Here is a 12315-nt window from a genome sequence, read left to right as displayed (position 1 = left end):
TGGGCACGGTGGCTCACACCTGTAATCCCAGCACTTTGAAAGGCTGAGGCGGGTGGATCACGAGGTCAGGAGTTCGAGACCCCATCTCTACTAAAAATACAAAAAAATTAGCCGGGCGTGGTGGTTCGCACCTGTAATCCCAGCTACACTGGAGGCTGAGGCAGGAGAATTGTTTGTACTCAGGAGGTGGAGGTTGCAGTGAGCCGAGATCACACCATTGCACTCCAGCCTGGGTGACAGAGCGAGACTCCATCTCAAAAAAAAAAAAAAAGGCGCCCTGGGCTGGCACATAGGAGGTGATGGGTGTATATCTGGGGTGTTGGGTGCTTCCCTGCTGTGCTGTGCATATCACAGTACTTGTCAGGCTGTTTGATCTGTTTTCATGTTGGTTTTCTTCCTCAGCTGGCATCATGATTGTCTACGCTTTGAGGGCAGGCACTGGATCTCACCCATTTTTTTGGTATTTAGTCAAAGGCTTTTGATAAACCTTTGTCAAAAGAATGAATCGTTTTACCTGAACCTCAAGTGGGAGGCAAAACCAACCAACTCAGGCTTGTCACGTATCTTTAATCCAACACATCTTCGGGGCAGTAAGACAGCCAAGAGGCTGGGAAACAGGGCAGGGGCAGAACTTTTCTGCACTTGATCTTAGCCAAAAGGCCAAGAAGCAATAAAGAACATTTCTGGATAATCACAATTAGAACTGTGTCCCCTACCCCAGATCACCCAGAGGGGGCCCGTGACTGTACAGAGGGAACAGAATGGCCAAATCCAGCTTCTCCCACAGGAACAACCAAGCCAACCATAGGAAGCTGTGGCTAACCCATCTTGGCACCACACAACACACAGTCTAGGTTTTTTTTGTTGTTGTTGTTGAGATAGTCTCACTCTGTTGCCCAGGCTGGAGTGCAATGGCATGATCTCGGCTCACTGCAACCTCCGCCTCCTGGGTTCAAGCAATTCTCCTGCCTCAGCCTCCTGAGTAGCTGGGATTACAGGCATCCGCCACCATGCCCAGCTAATTTTTGTATTTTTGGTAGAGACGGAGTTTCACTATATGTTGGCCAGGCGGATCTCGAACTCTTAACCTCAGATGATCCACCCACCTCGGCCTCCCAAACTGCTGGGGTTACACTCCTGAGCTATTACGCCTGGCCCCATTTTTGTTTGTAATCCTGAACATTTCCAGGGAGATGGGGAAAATGGAATCTAAAGGCAGTGCTACCAGGCTCCACCTGAGGCAGTTTTTTTTTTTTTTTTTTAATGATTTCCACATTTTCAAACTATTTCAATGGAATCATAATTCTGTGCCTGGCATGTATTGCTCACATTATTTTATATGTGTGTAAATATATTTTTTCCCAAAAGATGTTATTTTTAGAGCAGAGGGTCAGAGCAAAATTGAGCAGAAAGTACAAAGATTTTCCACATACCCACTACCCACCTCCAGACTCCCCCACTATCAAAATCCCACACCAGATTAGAACATTTGTTACAATGGATGAACCTACACTGACATATCGTCAGCACTCTGCGGCAGGTTTGACAACTCCTTCAGGCTCCTTCAGAAGCCAGAGGCAGTTCATGAGCCATATGACAGGACAGGGAATTTGAGACATTTTACATGGACTAAATTGCCTTCCTGGAGACAGGAAGACCAACTTTTCAATATCCTCACAATGACAGGGAGGGCAAAAATGGAAAGGAATGTGCAATGCATGGATGTACACATGCAGGCTGAAAAAAATCTGCCAATAATAAAAATAACAATTTAAGTTAATTTTCACTGACACATGCTCTATATGCAAGGTGATGACCTAAGTGTTTTATAGGCATGATCCTATTTAACACTCAAACCAACTCTGTAAGTATGAGGAAACTTAGCATAGAAGCTAAGTAGCTTGTCCAAGGACACAGACAAATAAGTCATGGATCCCAAATTTGAACCTGACTCTAGCTGCCTAGATGGTTCTTAACCACTAGCTAGAGGGATTGTAGGGGCAGTGTCTACGATTATGTGGTGACCCCAGCGCATGTTAGGACAATTAGTCCCGGTGTTCAAGCAGCAGATCCCAGCCCTTCCCTCCTCTCACTCTGGCAATGGACTGCTCACTTTCCCTAGGCCCCAAAGGGACCTTAACATTTTTTGCTGAGTTAAACAATGAAAGAATGATTGTCCATTTGGGAGAGGTCCAGCCATGACTACATCTGACAGTGAATGTTAATTAAGGCAGTTTTCGATAATGCCTTGCTCAGGGCCTGGGACCTAGGTGTTTTAGAACATTTATTGGAGCATGAAAGTATAGTGGCTTCAGAACCAGGCAATGGTGGCTCACGCCTATAATCCCAGCACTTTGGGAGGCCAAGTTGGGAAAAGACTGCTTGAGTTCAGGAGTTTGAGGCCAGCCTGAGCAACATAGTTAGACCCTGTCTCTATTTATTAAAAAATAAATTTGTTGGCCAGGCATGGTGGCTCACACCTGTAATCCCAGCACTTTGGGAGCCCAAGGAGGGTGGATCACCTGAGGTCAGGAGTTTGAGACCAGCCTGGCCAACACGGTGAAATCTGGTCTCTACTAAAAATACAAAAAAAATAAGCCAGGCGTGGTGGCGCATGCCTGTAATCTCAGCTACTTGGGAGGCTGAGGCATGAGAATCACTTGAATCTGGGAGACAGAGGTTGCGGTGAGCTGAGATCACTGCACTCCAGCCTGGGTGACGGAGCGAAATTCTGTCTCAAAATAAAATAAAATAAAATAAAATAAATTTGCCTAAGATTTTAAAAAGAGCATGGGCTCTGTGTCAGAATACTACTACATGTTCACATCCTTTGAGAATGAAAAATTTAGAAATAAAAAATAAATAACAGAATATTACATGGATTCCTATCCTGGTGTGGCTATTTAATGGCTAGATTGCCTTGGACATACCATTAACCTCCTTAAGTCTCAGTATCCCTATCTATAAAATAGAGGTGAAGATAGCACCTAACCTCTAAGTCTGCTGATGTATGCCTGGCATCTAGTGAGCTGTCGAGTAAGGTTATATGCCATTACTATTATTATTGATTAAATCTAAAGCGGTGTGTGCCTCAGGGGTAGGTGTGAAGGAATGAATAGGAGGAGGGAAATACATCAACAGAAAGGAAAGAATGAGTGTGGTAGACAGGTGACGATCCTGGTCTAAGACAATCCCGCAAGGCCATGGAAAGCGAGTAGAAGAAAGTGTTCTGGCATAAGGCTCTTGGCAATTCCCTTCCAGCCCTCTACCAACCAGACTCCTTTATACTTACGTATTTCCAGCCCAGAGTGGTTTTGCAGTTTTCACAGTAAATGTCTGCGACTGCGTGCAGTCCTGTTAGCAACACTCGCTCTTCTGCAGGCCCACAGCCCACATTAACTCTATGTCGAAGCACAAAAAGAGAGAGAGGATAGTTAGTGACACGCACATCAGTCATTCAAGTTGAGCTTCCAGCAAAAATTAACTGGGCAAGGCTGTCCCAAGGGGAGCCAACCCTGAGCTCAGCAGGTCTAAACCAATCCCCAAAAGGTGGCCACAGGGAAATATCTCAGTTGGAAGGAAATTCAGATCTGCAAGTTCTAGTGGAGGAGTGGGTCTACTGAAATAATCTTTATGGTTGAGAGTTTGCTTAAAATTTTAATTTTTCTAATAAATACTTTAAATCTGTGACTTAGGGGGACAAGCTGACAGCCACACTGTTAAGTCCACAGCCATGGGCACAGGTCCTCACAGCTTACTGAGGACTGAATGAAGCTGAAGATGCCACACATGATAGCACAGTGTGGTCCTGATATGGAATGAGTGATCTCTGGGTGCTGAATAGGCTCTACTCCTTCGCAGGGTGTTCAGCTCAAGCCACAGGCCAGATTTCCATTTTTACCATTTATCAGGCTTATGTGGGCTTCACCTTCCCTTCCCAGGGAAGAGGTGATAAACCTGGTGCCTGGGGATGGCAGAGGGCCCTGGAAACTGTGCATCTGCCTGAAGTGGGCCTTCCTTCCTCCTTAGGTCCCACAGCAGATCTTGGTGTCTTGTTCACCCGTATTCTCTTCCCCAGTGACATATCTCAGATCTCATTATGAGCCCTTCATGTTGAGGCTCTCAGAATCTCCTCAGCTTCTTCCCTGTGGGACTACAGTCCTCTGATGTGCCCTCTGAGGGGAAAGTAGTGAATATATTATTTTTAGCCAGAGATGTTGGCAAGAAATGTTCCCCAAAGGTAAATGACTACCAATTGTGGAGAGTAATGCTCCACAGAGTTCTACTGTGGCAGACAGGGCAGGGTTCATTGTTGTTTAATTATCATCAAGGATTGCTTTTTCCCATCCCTCGAATCTGTACCCCACAAGGAATGTACCATTCAGAGGCACTCACACTGAGTTAAAGAGGTATGCTCGTCCTTGACTTCCTTGGAACGACTGAAATGCAAGAAAACAAATCGATAGTTAGACATCCATTTCACCCATCCGTTTGGGAAACCAACCCCAATCACAGTAAGCATGACCTTCCAGGACTGACACAGCAAAAGGGAGTACTGAGCCAGTTAATGGTCCTGCTGGCAGATGGTGTGGGGGCGGAGAAGAGGGCAGAATAAACAGAGCCACAAAGCTCGATCCGGCCCACCGGACTTTTTCACTAGCCCAGGTGAGAAAATGAAAAAAACCCAAACCCACTATGTCATTAAAAACTTCTTCCCTCCTGACATTGCCTGATATAATTAATTCACCTGAGATCATTAATCCACATTGGCGTTTCCTGGTTCCACCTGATTTCAGCCATCTGTGCTGGCCACAGCTTCCCCAGGCTGGCCCAGGCATGGAAACCACCACAAGCTCTTTCGCTTGGCCTCTTGGTCCAGCCCTACCAAAGGCAGCAAAAAATCCCCTACCCAAGAATAAACTATCCAACCCACACTTATCACTTTTCATGCCTTCTAGAAGATCCTACGTGCCATGACAGTTTACAATCCTAAATGGGAGCATAGGAGCTCTTTTAAGATGTAAGCAACTTGATCTCTGCATCACAGAAATGCTCATGAAGCAGCAATTCCACTTTAACCCCTAGCTTACATATGAGTTTCTTTTTTTTGGCTGGAGGGCGGCAGGGAACAGGAGAAACAGGAGCCAGAGCCTGCCATGCAATCTGGCATCTGCTTCCATTAACATGGGCCCTGTCCATGTTTTCCTTCTCCGGTTACACTGAGAAGTCGGCCTGACATGAGCCAGCCATGTTCTGCACTGCTGCCTGCATTTTTAATGTGGTCTAACAACGGTGTCCTGGATTTAATATCTTAGTCTGCTCTGAAAACCAACCAACAAACAAGGAGGTGAGTGGCTGACAGATGACCAAGAGGGTAGGTGAGCACCAGACAGGACTCAGATCAGCACGCGAGACAATCATTTTTGTCAGATGTGCAGGACGTCAGGGATCGGTGCTGCCAGCCAGTGTGAAAGACAAAATTCTTTTTTTTTTTTTTTTTTTTTTTTGAGATGGAGTCTTGCTCTGTCACCCAGACCAGAGTGCAGTTGCGCGATCTCGGCTCACTGCACCTCCATCTCCTGAGTTCAAGCGATTGTCCTGCCTCCGCCTACTGAGTAGCAGGGACCACAGGTGTGCGCCACAACACCCGGCTAATTCTTGTATTTTTAGCAGAGACAGGGTTTCACCATGTTGGCCAGGCTGGTCTTCAACTCTTGACCTTGGTGATCCACCCGCCTCGGCCTCCCAAAGTACTGGGATTACAGGTGTGAGCCACTGCACCCAGCTGACAAAATTATTTACTTGTGGAAAAACTGCCTCTGGGGCAGCTGGATTGTTGGTTGCCTCCAACATTCAAATACACCTTCACTCCCAGGTACATCTGCAAGGGGCAGGCAGATATTCCCCCAGCTGGTGCCCAGACCCAAACCAATTCTCTCCTTTTCGGAGGCGGGGGGGGGGGGTGTCTTGTAACATCCCTGGGGAATATAGCAGCTTCCAGGATACAACTGAGCAGCTATGAGTGTCAAAGCCTCAAAACCTGGAACCTGGAAGTCCATGCTGAGTGTTTGGATAAGACAATGTCCCAGTGACACAGGTCTAGACCTGGCCACACTGTTCAATCCTGGAGCACAAACACCACTCCAGGGCTTCACGACCTGGCCATGCCACCTCTCCAGCCTCTTCTCTTGCTACTTCCCCATTATGTCCTTCACTCCAGTCAGGCCGAACCACAGGCAATTCCTGGAAGTTGCATTACACTAACTTTGCCCATGAAGTTCCCTCTGATGGGAAGGCTCTTCCACCTGACCCAACAAGCCTCAGCTCAGCTCCCCTCTTTCATTAAGCTTTCCCTAACCTCCCCAGAAAAAAGCACCCAATGATACCCATGTTCTGGACTCTTCATGTTCCCTGCACTTCTTTTTTCTTTCCTTTTTTTCCCCCCAAGATAGAGTCCCACTCTGTCACCCAGGCTGCAGTGCAGTGGTGTGACCATGACTCACTGCAGCCTCCATCTTCTGGGCTCAAGCAATCCTCCTGCCCGAGCCTCCCGAGTAACTGGGACCACAGGTGCGTAGCACCATAACCAGCTATTTAAAAAAAAAAAAAAAAAAAAAAATTTATAGAGACAGGGTCTTTGCCATGTTGCCCAGGCTGGTCTTGAACTCCTAGGCTTAAACAATCCGCCTGCCTCAGCTTTCCAAAGTGCTGGGATTACAGGCATGAGCCACCACACCTGACCTGTTTTCCTTTGTTTTAGCACTAGCATCCTGGATTGAAATCATCTGTTTATTTATCTCACTCCCTCAGGAGACTGTGAGCTCCCTGAAGGCGTGCGCCATGTCTTCAATCTCTCTCTGAATGCCCAACACATAAGCATGTGCATCTGGCACACAGTAGTCATTTATTAAATATTCTGAGTCAACTAAATTGTCTCTAGTTTCTTTTGTTTTCTATAAAACAACTTTATTGAACTATAAGTGACATAGTAAACGGTATATATTTGAAGTGTACTATTGGATGAGTTTTGGTATCTGTATATACCTGTGAAACGATCACCACAATCAAGATTCAACTACCCACGACACCCAAACACCTCCTCATATCCCCCGAATCCTCCCCTCCTCATCCTCTTACTATTTATAGATCCATAGGCGATTACAGCTTTCTGTCACTATAATTTGTATTTTCTGGAATTTTTTTTTGAGACAAGGTCTCGCTCTGCCACCCAGGCTGGAGTATAAAGGCACGATCATGGCTCACTGCAGCCTTGATCTCCTGGGCTCAAGTGATCCTTCTGCCTCAACCTCTCGAGTAGCTGGGACTACAGGGGCGCACCACCATGCCTGGCTAATTTTGGATTTTTTGTAGAGACGGAATCTTGCCATGTTGCCCAGGCTGGTCTCAAACTCCCGAGCTCAAGCAATCCACCCAATCTGCCTGCCTTGGCCTCCCAAAGTGCTGGGATTACAGATGTGAGTCACTGTGTCCAGTATAGAAGTTTTTAAATAAATGAAATGTATTTTCATTTACAGCGTATATGTGTTTGTCTGACTTTTTTCACTCAGCACAATTCTTTTAGGATTCACCCATGTTGAACATATCAACAATTTATTCGCTTTTTATTGCTGAGTAGTATTCTATTCTATGGATATTACAGTTCATTTCTTTTTGGTTTGGTTTTAATAAGAGATTTGAACTAGCTGACCTTCAAATCCCCTTCTAGCTTCAAAATTATATTCTCTTATTATTCCACGGTCCTAAGTTACACGTAATTTGGAATGTCATCCTCTAAGAAACATTTGCTAAGACCTTCAAGTTCGGAGCTTAGAAGAAGGTGGCTATTGGGAAATAAATCCCAGAAGAAAGCAGACAGGAAAGTAACAGGAAGCAACAGGGCTTCACCATTAATGACAGAGAAAGACTTTGAAGAATGCATTCACTTCTTTCTCACTCCTGGATCACTGACTCTCTGCCAGACACAATTAGAAATACAGGGAGACAGGCACCATTGTGAGACTTACCAGAGCGGCGGTATCCCAGCAAGGTGTGCAAGACAATCCCCCAGACAACCCTTTTCTCCAGGGCAGGGAGAAAATACTAGCTCGTTTTATATATTTTATCTTTAAAAAATAAATTTTGCTAAACAGTTACAATACATGGATTGCCACTAGGACCTTCCCTGGACTGGTATGTGTCCTGTATGTACAGGTATCTGGAAGGAAGGGGCTCCACTGTGGGGGTTAGAGGTGACAAAGGTCTTCTTCTGCCTCTGCTTTCAGCGTATTGTGAATACGGTTGTTTCTGTGAATAAGGCTAATCTTATTTTTTTAAAAAACAAGATTTTAAATAGCAGGATCTTCGCAATGTTTTGCATATGAGATGAGGTACTACAAAAGGGTTCACTTATGGTAAAGTACCTGAAACCTATGCTACAGAGAGAACTGGTTTTTGTCAATATTTTTACCTTATATTATTTTTATGGCTAAAAAATGATAACCTTATGCAAAATTAATTTGAAATGGAGGATATTCAGAAGAAAATCTTTGTGACCTTGTGTTAGAAGAGGTTCTTAGATACACCAGAAACAATCTATAAAAGAGAAAAAAACTGATAAACTGAATTTCATCAGAATCAGTCCACATTAGAATGGTTAAATTTTTTTTCTTTAACTGACAAAACCAAGTGTTGGCATGAATGTGTAGCAACTGGAACTCTCAAACATTGCAAAATGGTACAGCAACTTTGGAAACGAGTCTGGCAATTTCATTTACCCAAGTGAAACGAAAGCCTATGTTCATACAAAAACCTGGATGAGAGTGTTTTTAACAGCTTAATTCATTATCGCCCCAAACTGGAAACAACCTAAATGTCTCAAAATGGTGACTGGATAAATAGACTGGTATATCCATATAATACTACTCTGTAATAAAGAGGAACAAACTATTGATATACAGAACAACATGGATGAATCCGAAATACACTATGCTAAGAAGATCGGTGGCTGCTAGAGGTCATGGGTAAAAAGAATGTTTAACTATAAGAGTTAGTAAGAGATGGAATTGTTCTGTTATCTTGGTAACAGAAGAACGGTACTCTTAGGCCCTATAACAAAAGAAAGTCTTATAATCACTATTAGACACTATATATATATACACACACACACACACACACACACACATATATATAGTGTATATATATATACTATATACACACACATATATACACATATATGTATACATATATACTTATATATATGTATACGTATATATATATATATATACGCTTTTTTTTTTTTTTTTTTTTTGAGACAGAGTCTCGCTCTGTCGCCCAGGCTGGAGTGCAGTGGCACGGTCTCGGCTCACTGCAAGCTCCGCCTCCTGGGTTCACACCATTCTCCTGCCTCAGCCTCCTGAGTAGCTGGGACTACAGGCACCCAATCACCACGCCCAGCTAATTTTTTGTATTTTTAGTGGAGACGGGGTTTCACCGTGTTAGCCAGGATGGTCTCAATCTCCTGACCTCCTGATCCGCCTGCCTCGGCCTCCCAAAGTGCTGGGATTATAGGCGTGAGCCGCCATGCCCGTCCTAGACTATATATTTATAAGACTGTAAGACTAAATAAACTGTAAGACTCCAAGGTCCTAAGACTTATCTATGTTAAAACTCATATGACTATTCACCAGAGTGAATTTTACTGTATGTAAATTTAAAAATAAAATTTTTAAAATTCGATAAATTTGTAAAATAATAATCCATTTCTAAAATCTATGCCTGCACACTCTATTCCTATATCTGTACAATTAGGAATTGTAAGCAATTCCCTAATCTATTTAAAACTATTCCAAACAAAGAGTTTCAGAGGGGTTTGAACCCTTGTTCAAAATTTTCATATTTTTTAATTCTCTTTTAAAAAAATTATATTTGTGAAGGATATTTCGGAAATATTTAAGAACACTTTTCAGTGCTAGGCTTGATGACTCATGCCTATAATCCCAGCACTTTGGGAGGCCGAGGCAGGAGGACCACTTGAGGTCAGGAGTTCGAGACCAGCCTGGTCAACACAGTGAGACCTCATCTCTACAGAAAAAACTCAAAACCAAAACCAAAAAACCACTTTTCTTAAGAGTTTTCAAGAACAACCCTCTCATTAGAATACATCTTTTGAATTACTGCATCAGAAAGTGATAAACCACGGTTTTTTTTTTAAAGGAGTATATCCAATCACATATACCTTCAATAAAATTTAAAACAATTTTATAATTATTTTCTTTCATCCATTTAAATTATATAAATGTTCATTAAAAATTGTATGCTTACACTGTACATATTACATGGCAGCACACATATGTAATTTATAAATAAGTATATATATATTAGGAGTTGATGCTCAAACATTTTACTGATGGGGTATGTCATTTTAAAAGTGTGAAGGCCAATGTTCTGGGGGTTTCTGTCTGCTTCCAGGCTGGGCCTAAGAGTCACTTTCTCTGGCCTGACACAGATTAGAATTCCTAGAGAGAGTCGGGGTTGGGGAGGGCACGTGGCAGAGCAGAGAAATGCCAGCCAGGCCCTGAGGCACCTCCAAGGGCTCATGGCTTCCTCCAGGCCTGTTTTGAGAGAGTCTGCTGGGAGAGGCCCACGTGTACAAAGGGTACTGAACCCCCTCATGGTTGTCCTGGTGGCCATAGCCACTCAGGTTCCCTTGAGGAGCAGTATCTATGAACCTCTGTTTCCTCGGCCTGGCACTGGGGATCAGCTGTGTTTTCTGAGGCAGAGCTCTGGAAGACTTTCCCATCATGGGTTCCATTCTGGGGCCCTGCCAAGTCAACATTTATGATGAGAAAAACAGCCATGGAGAACAACAGGCATCTTGCAGATAGACAAGAATAGCCCCAGCTGGGCTGCTGGATCCTGTGGGGCCCAGCCCAGCCTGGCACAACCTGGCACGGGCTGGAGAGAGGGTGGTACCGAAGGTGGGGAGACCGAAAGGAAGTTAAGGAAGCAGTTAGAATAAAGCAAACAGAATTTCAGACCAGGAGATGCCAAACAGACTGTCAGACACATTTGTTTGCTGTCATTACTGCCAGGCAACAAGGCAGCTCTTTTCCATGTTGTGTATCAACCAAGGCTGGTGTGCAGGCCTCCAGGAAAGGGTTTTTGTTTTGTTTTTTAAGCCACACAGAACTTTTCTTCTGTCCTTTAAAGTAAAGTAATAGTTCCAGGCCCAGCCCTTCCAGCCAGCTCAAAGGAACGGAAAGGGCTTTGAGTTTCCTGTTTAGTAGCCAAAACCACGGATTTTGGGGCCCTTTGCATTTGGAAGGCAAACTTGCCTTCCTTTTAAACTCCTTTTAAAAGTAGGAGAACCACTGAAAAATGTATACTCTGTATTGAAGAAGAGGCAGCAACAGAGCAAATGTGTGAGTTTCTTCCCCCTGTTGATAGATACAGGTCCTCACCTTGGAGTCCTATTCACTTGAACAGACTTCTCCCTAAATGAAGGGTCCAGCAGAGGAGCAGAGCCTCTCAAACTTCGGCCCCCTTCTCTCTCTAGGAAGATCAACCATCAGCCACCGAGCATGTGCCTCAGGAGGTGCAGAGAGAGATGGGGGAAGCAGATGCCCACCTGCCTCACCAGCTAACATCTGGGAACTAGGTGATCCCTTGCATATCTGCACAGTGTAAGAGGATCTAGTCTTGGCATCAGAAGATCCAGGTTCAAGTCCTGGCTTTACAACTTCAACTTACTAGCTACTTGACCCTGGAGGAGTTAGTTAACCTCTGAGCTGCCACATCTGTTTCATCTGTAAGTAGAAACCATGTCCACTTCCTAGGGTTGCTGAGAACAATAATAAGTGAGGTAAATGAAGCACAGAGTGAAAAGTCCCTACCTCTCCTCTTTGGCCTTTTCGGGAGCCTGGAGGAGAGAGATGAAAAGGTTGACTCTAACCTACTTGGTTCTTCAAACCTCTTTCTTTGGTGACTTTGGTCTCCCTCTTTCTCTATTACGCCAAAAGGCAAGGCTTCCCCACTTTGCAATTCAATGTCTCCATTAAAATGGAGGGATGGGACTGAAGCTCCCCATGATACTTTCCAGTTACAATTTTCTGTGAATCCACCGCTTTTAAAGCACCTGGCACTTGCTTCCCCAGTTTACCACTCATACAGTGTTAACTGCACGAGCTTCAAAGAGTCATACTTCCAGGGTATGAGTCCTTGTTGTGCTATATACTAGCTATGTTACTACCTTGAACAAGCTCATTAACCTCTCTGAGCCACAATTTTCTAGTCTGTAAAACAGGCACAATAAAATAG

The 12315-nt window shown here is 44.2% G+C and overlaps 2 protein-coding genes across 3 annotated transcripts in view; one reads left to right on the top strand and one right to left on the bottom strand.

Moving 5' to 3' along the window:
* LOC100584258 (TBC1 domain family member 3G-like) overlaps window positions 1-12315 on the top strand; it is a 275592-nt gene that overhangs the window by 156515 nt on the left and 106762 nt on the right.
* Window positions 1-12315, bottom strand: part of YPEL2 (yippee like 2) — a 67828-nt gene that overhangs the window by 7413 nt on the left and 48100 nt on the right. For both annotated transcript variants that reach the window (XM_003272332.4, XM_030828370.1), the window contains 2 exons: window positions 4396-4439; window positions 3293-3401 (listed from right to left, as the gene is read on the bottom strand). In XM_003272332.4, coding sequence (XP_003272380.1) covers window positions 3293-3401; window positions 4396-4439 — 153 coding nt within the window. The remainder of the gene's footprint in view (window positions 1-3292; window positions 3402-4395; window positions 4440-12315) is intronic.

Source organism: Nomascus leucogenys, chromosome 14 (assembly GCF_006542625.1).
Source record: "Nomascus leucogenys isolate Asia chromosome 14, Asia_NLE_v1, whole genome shotgun sequence".
In the NCBI taxonomy this organism is placed as follows: domain Eukaryota; kingdom Metazoa; phylum Chordata; class Mammalia; order Primates; family Hylobatidae; genus Nomascus; species Nomascus leucogenys.
Note: the sequence above shows the minus strand (reverse complement) of the source record. Positions and strands in the feature narration are given on the sequence as shown.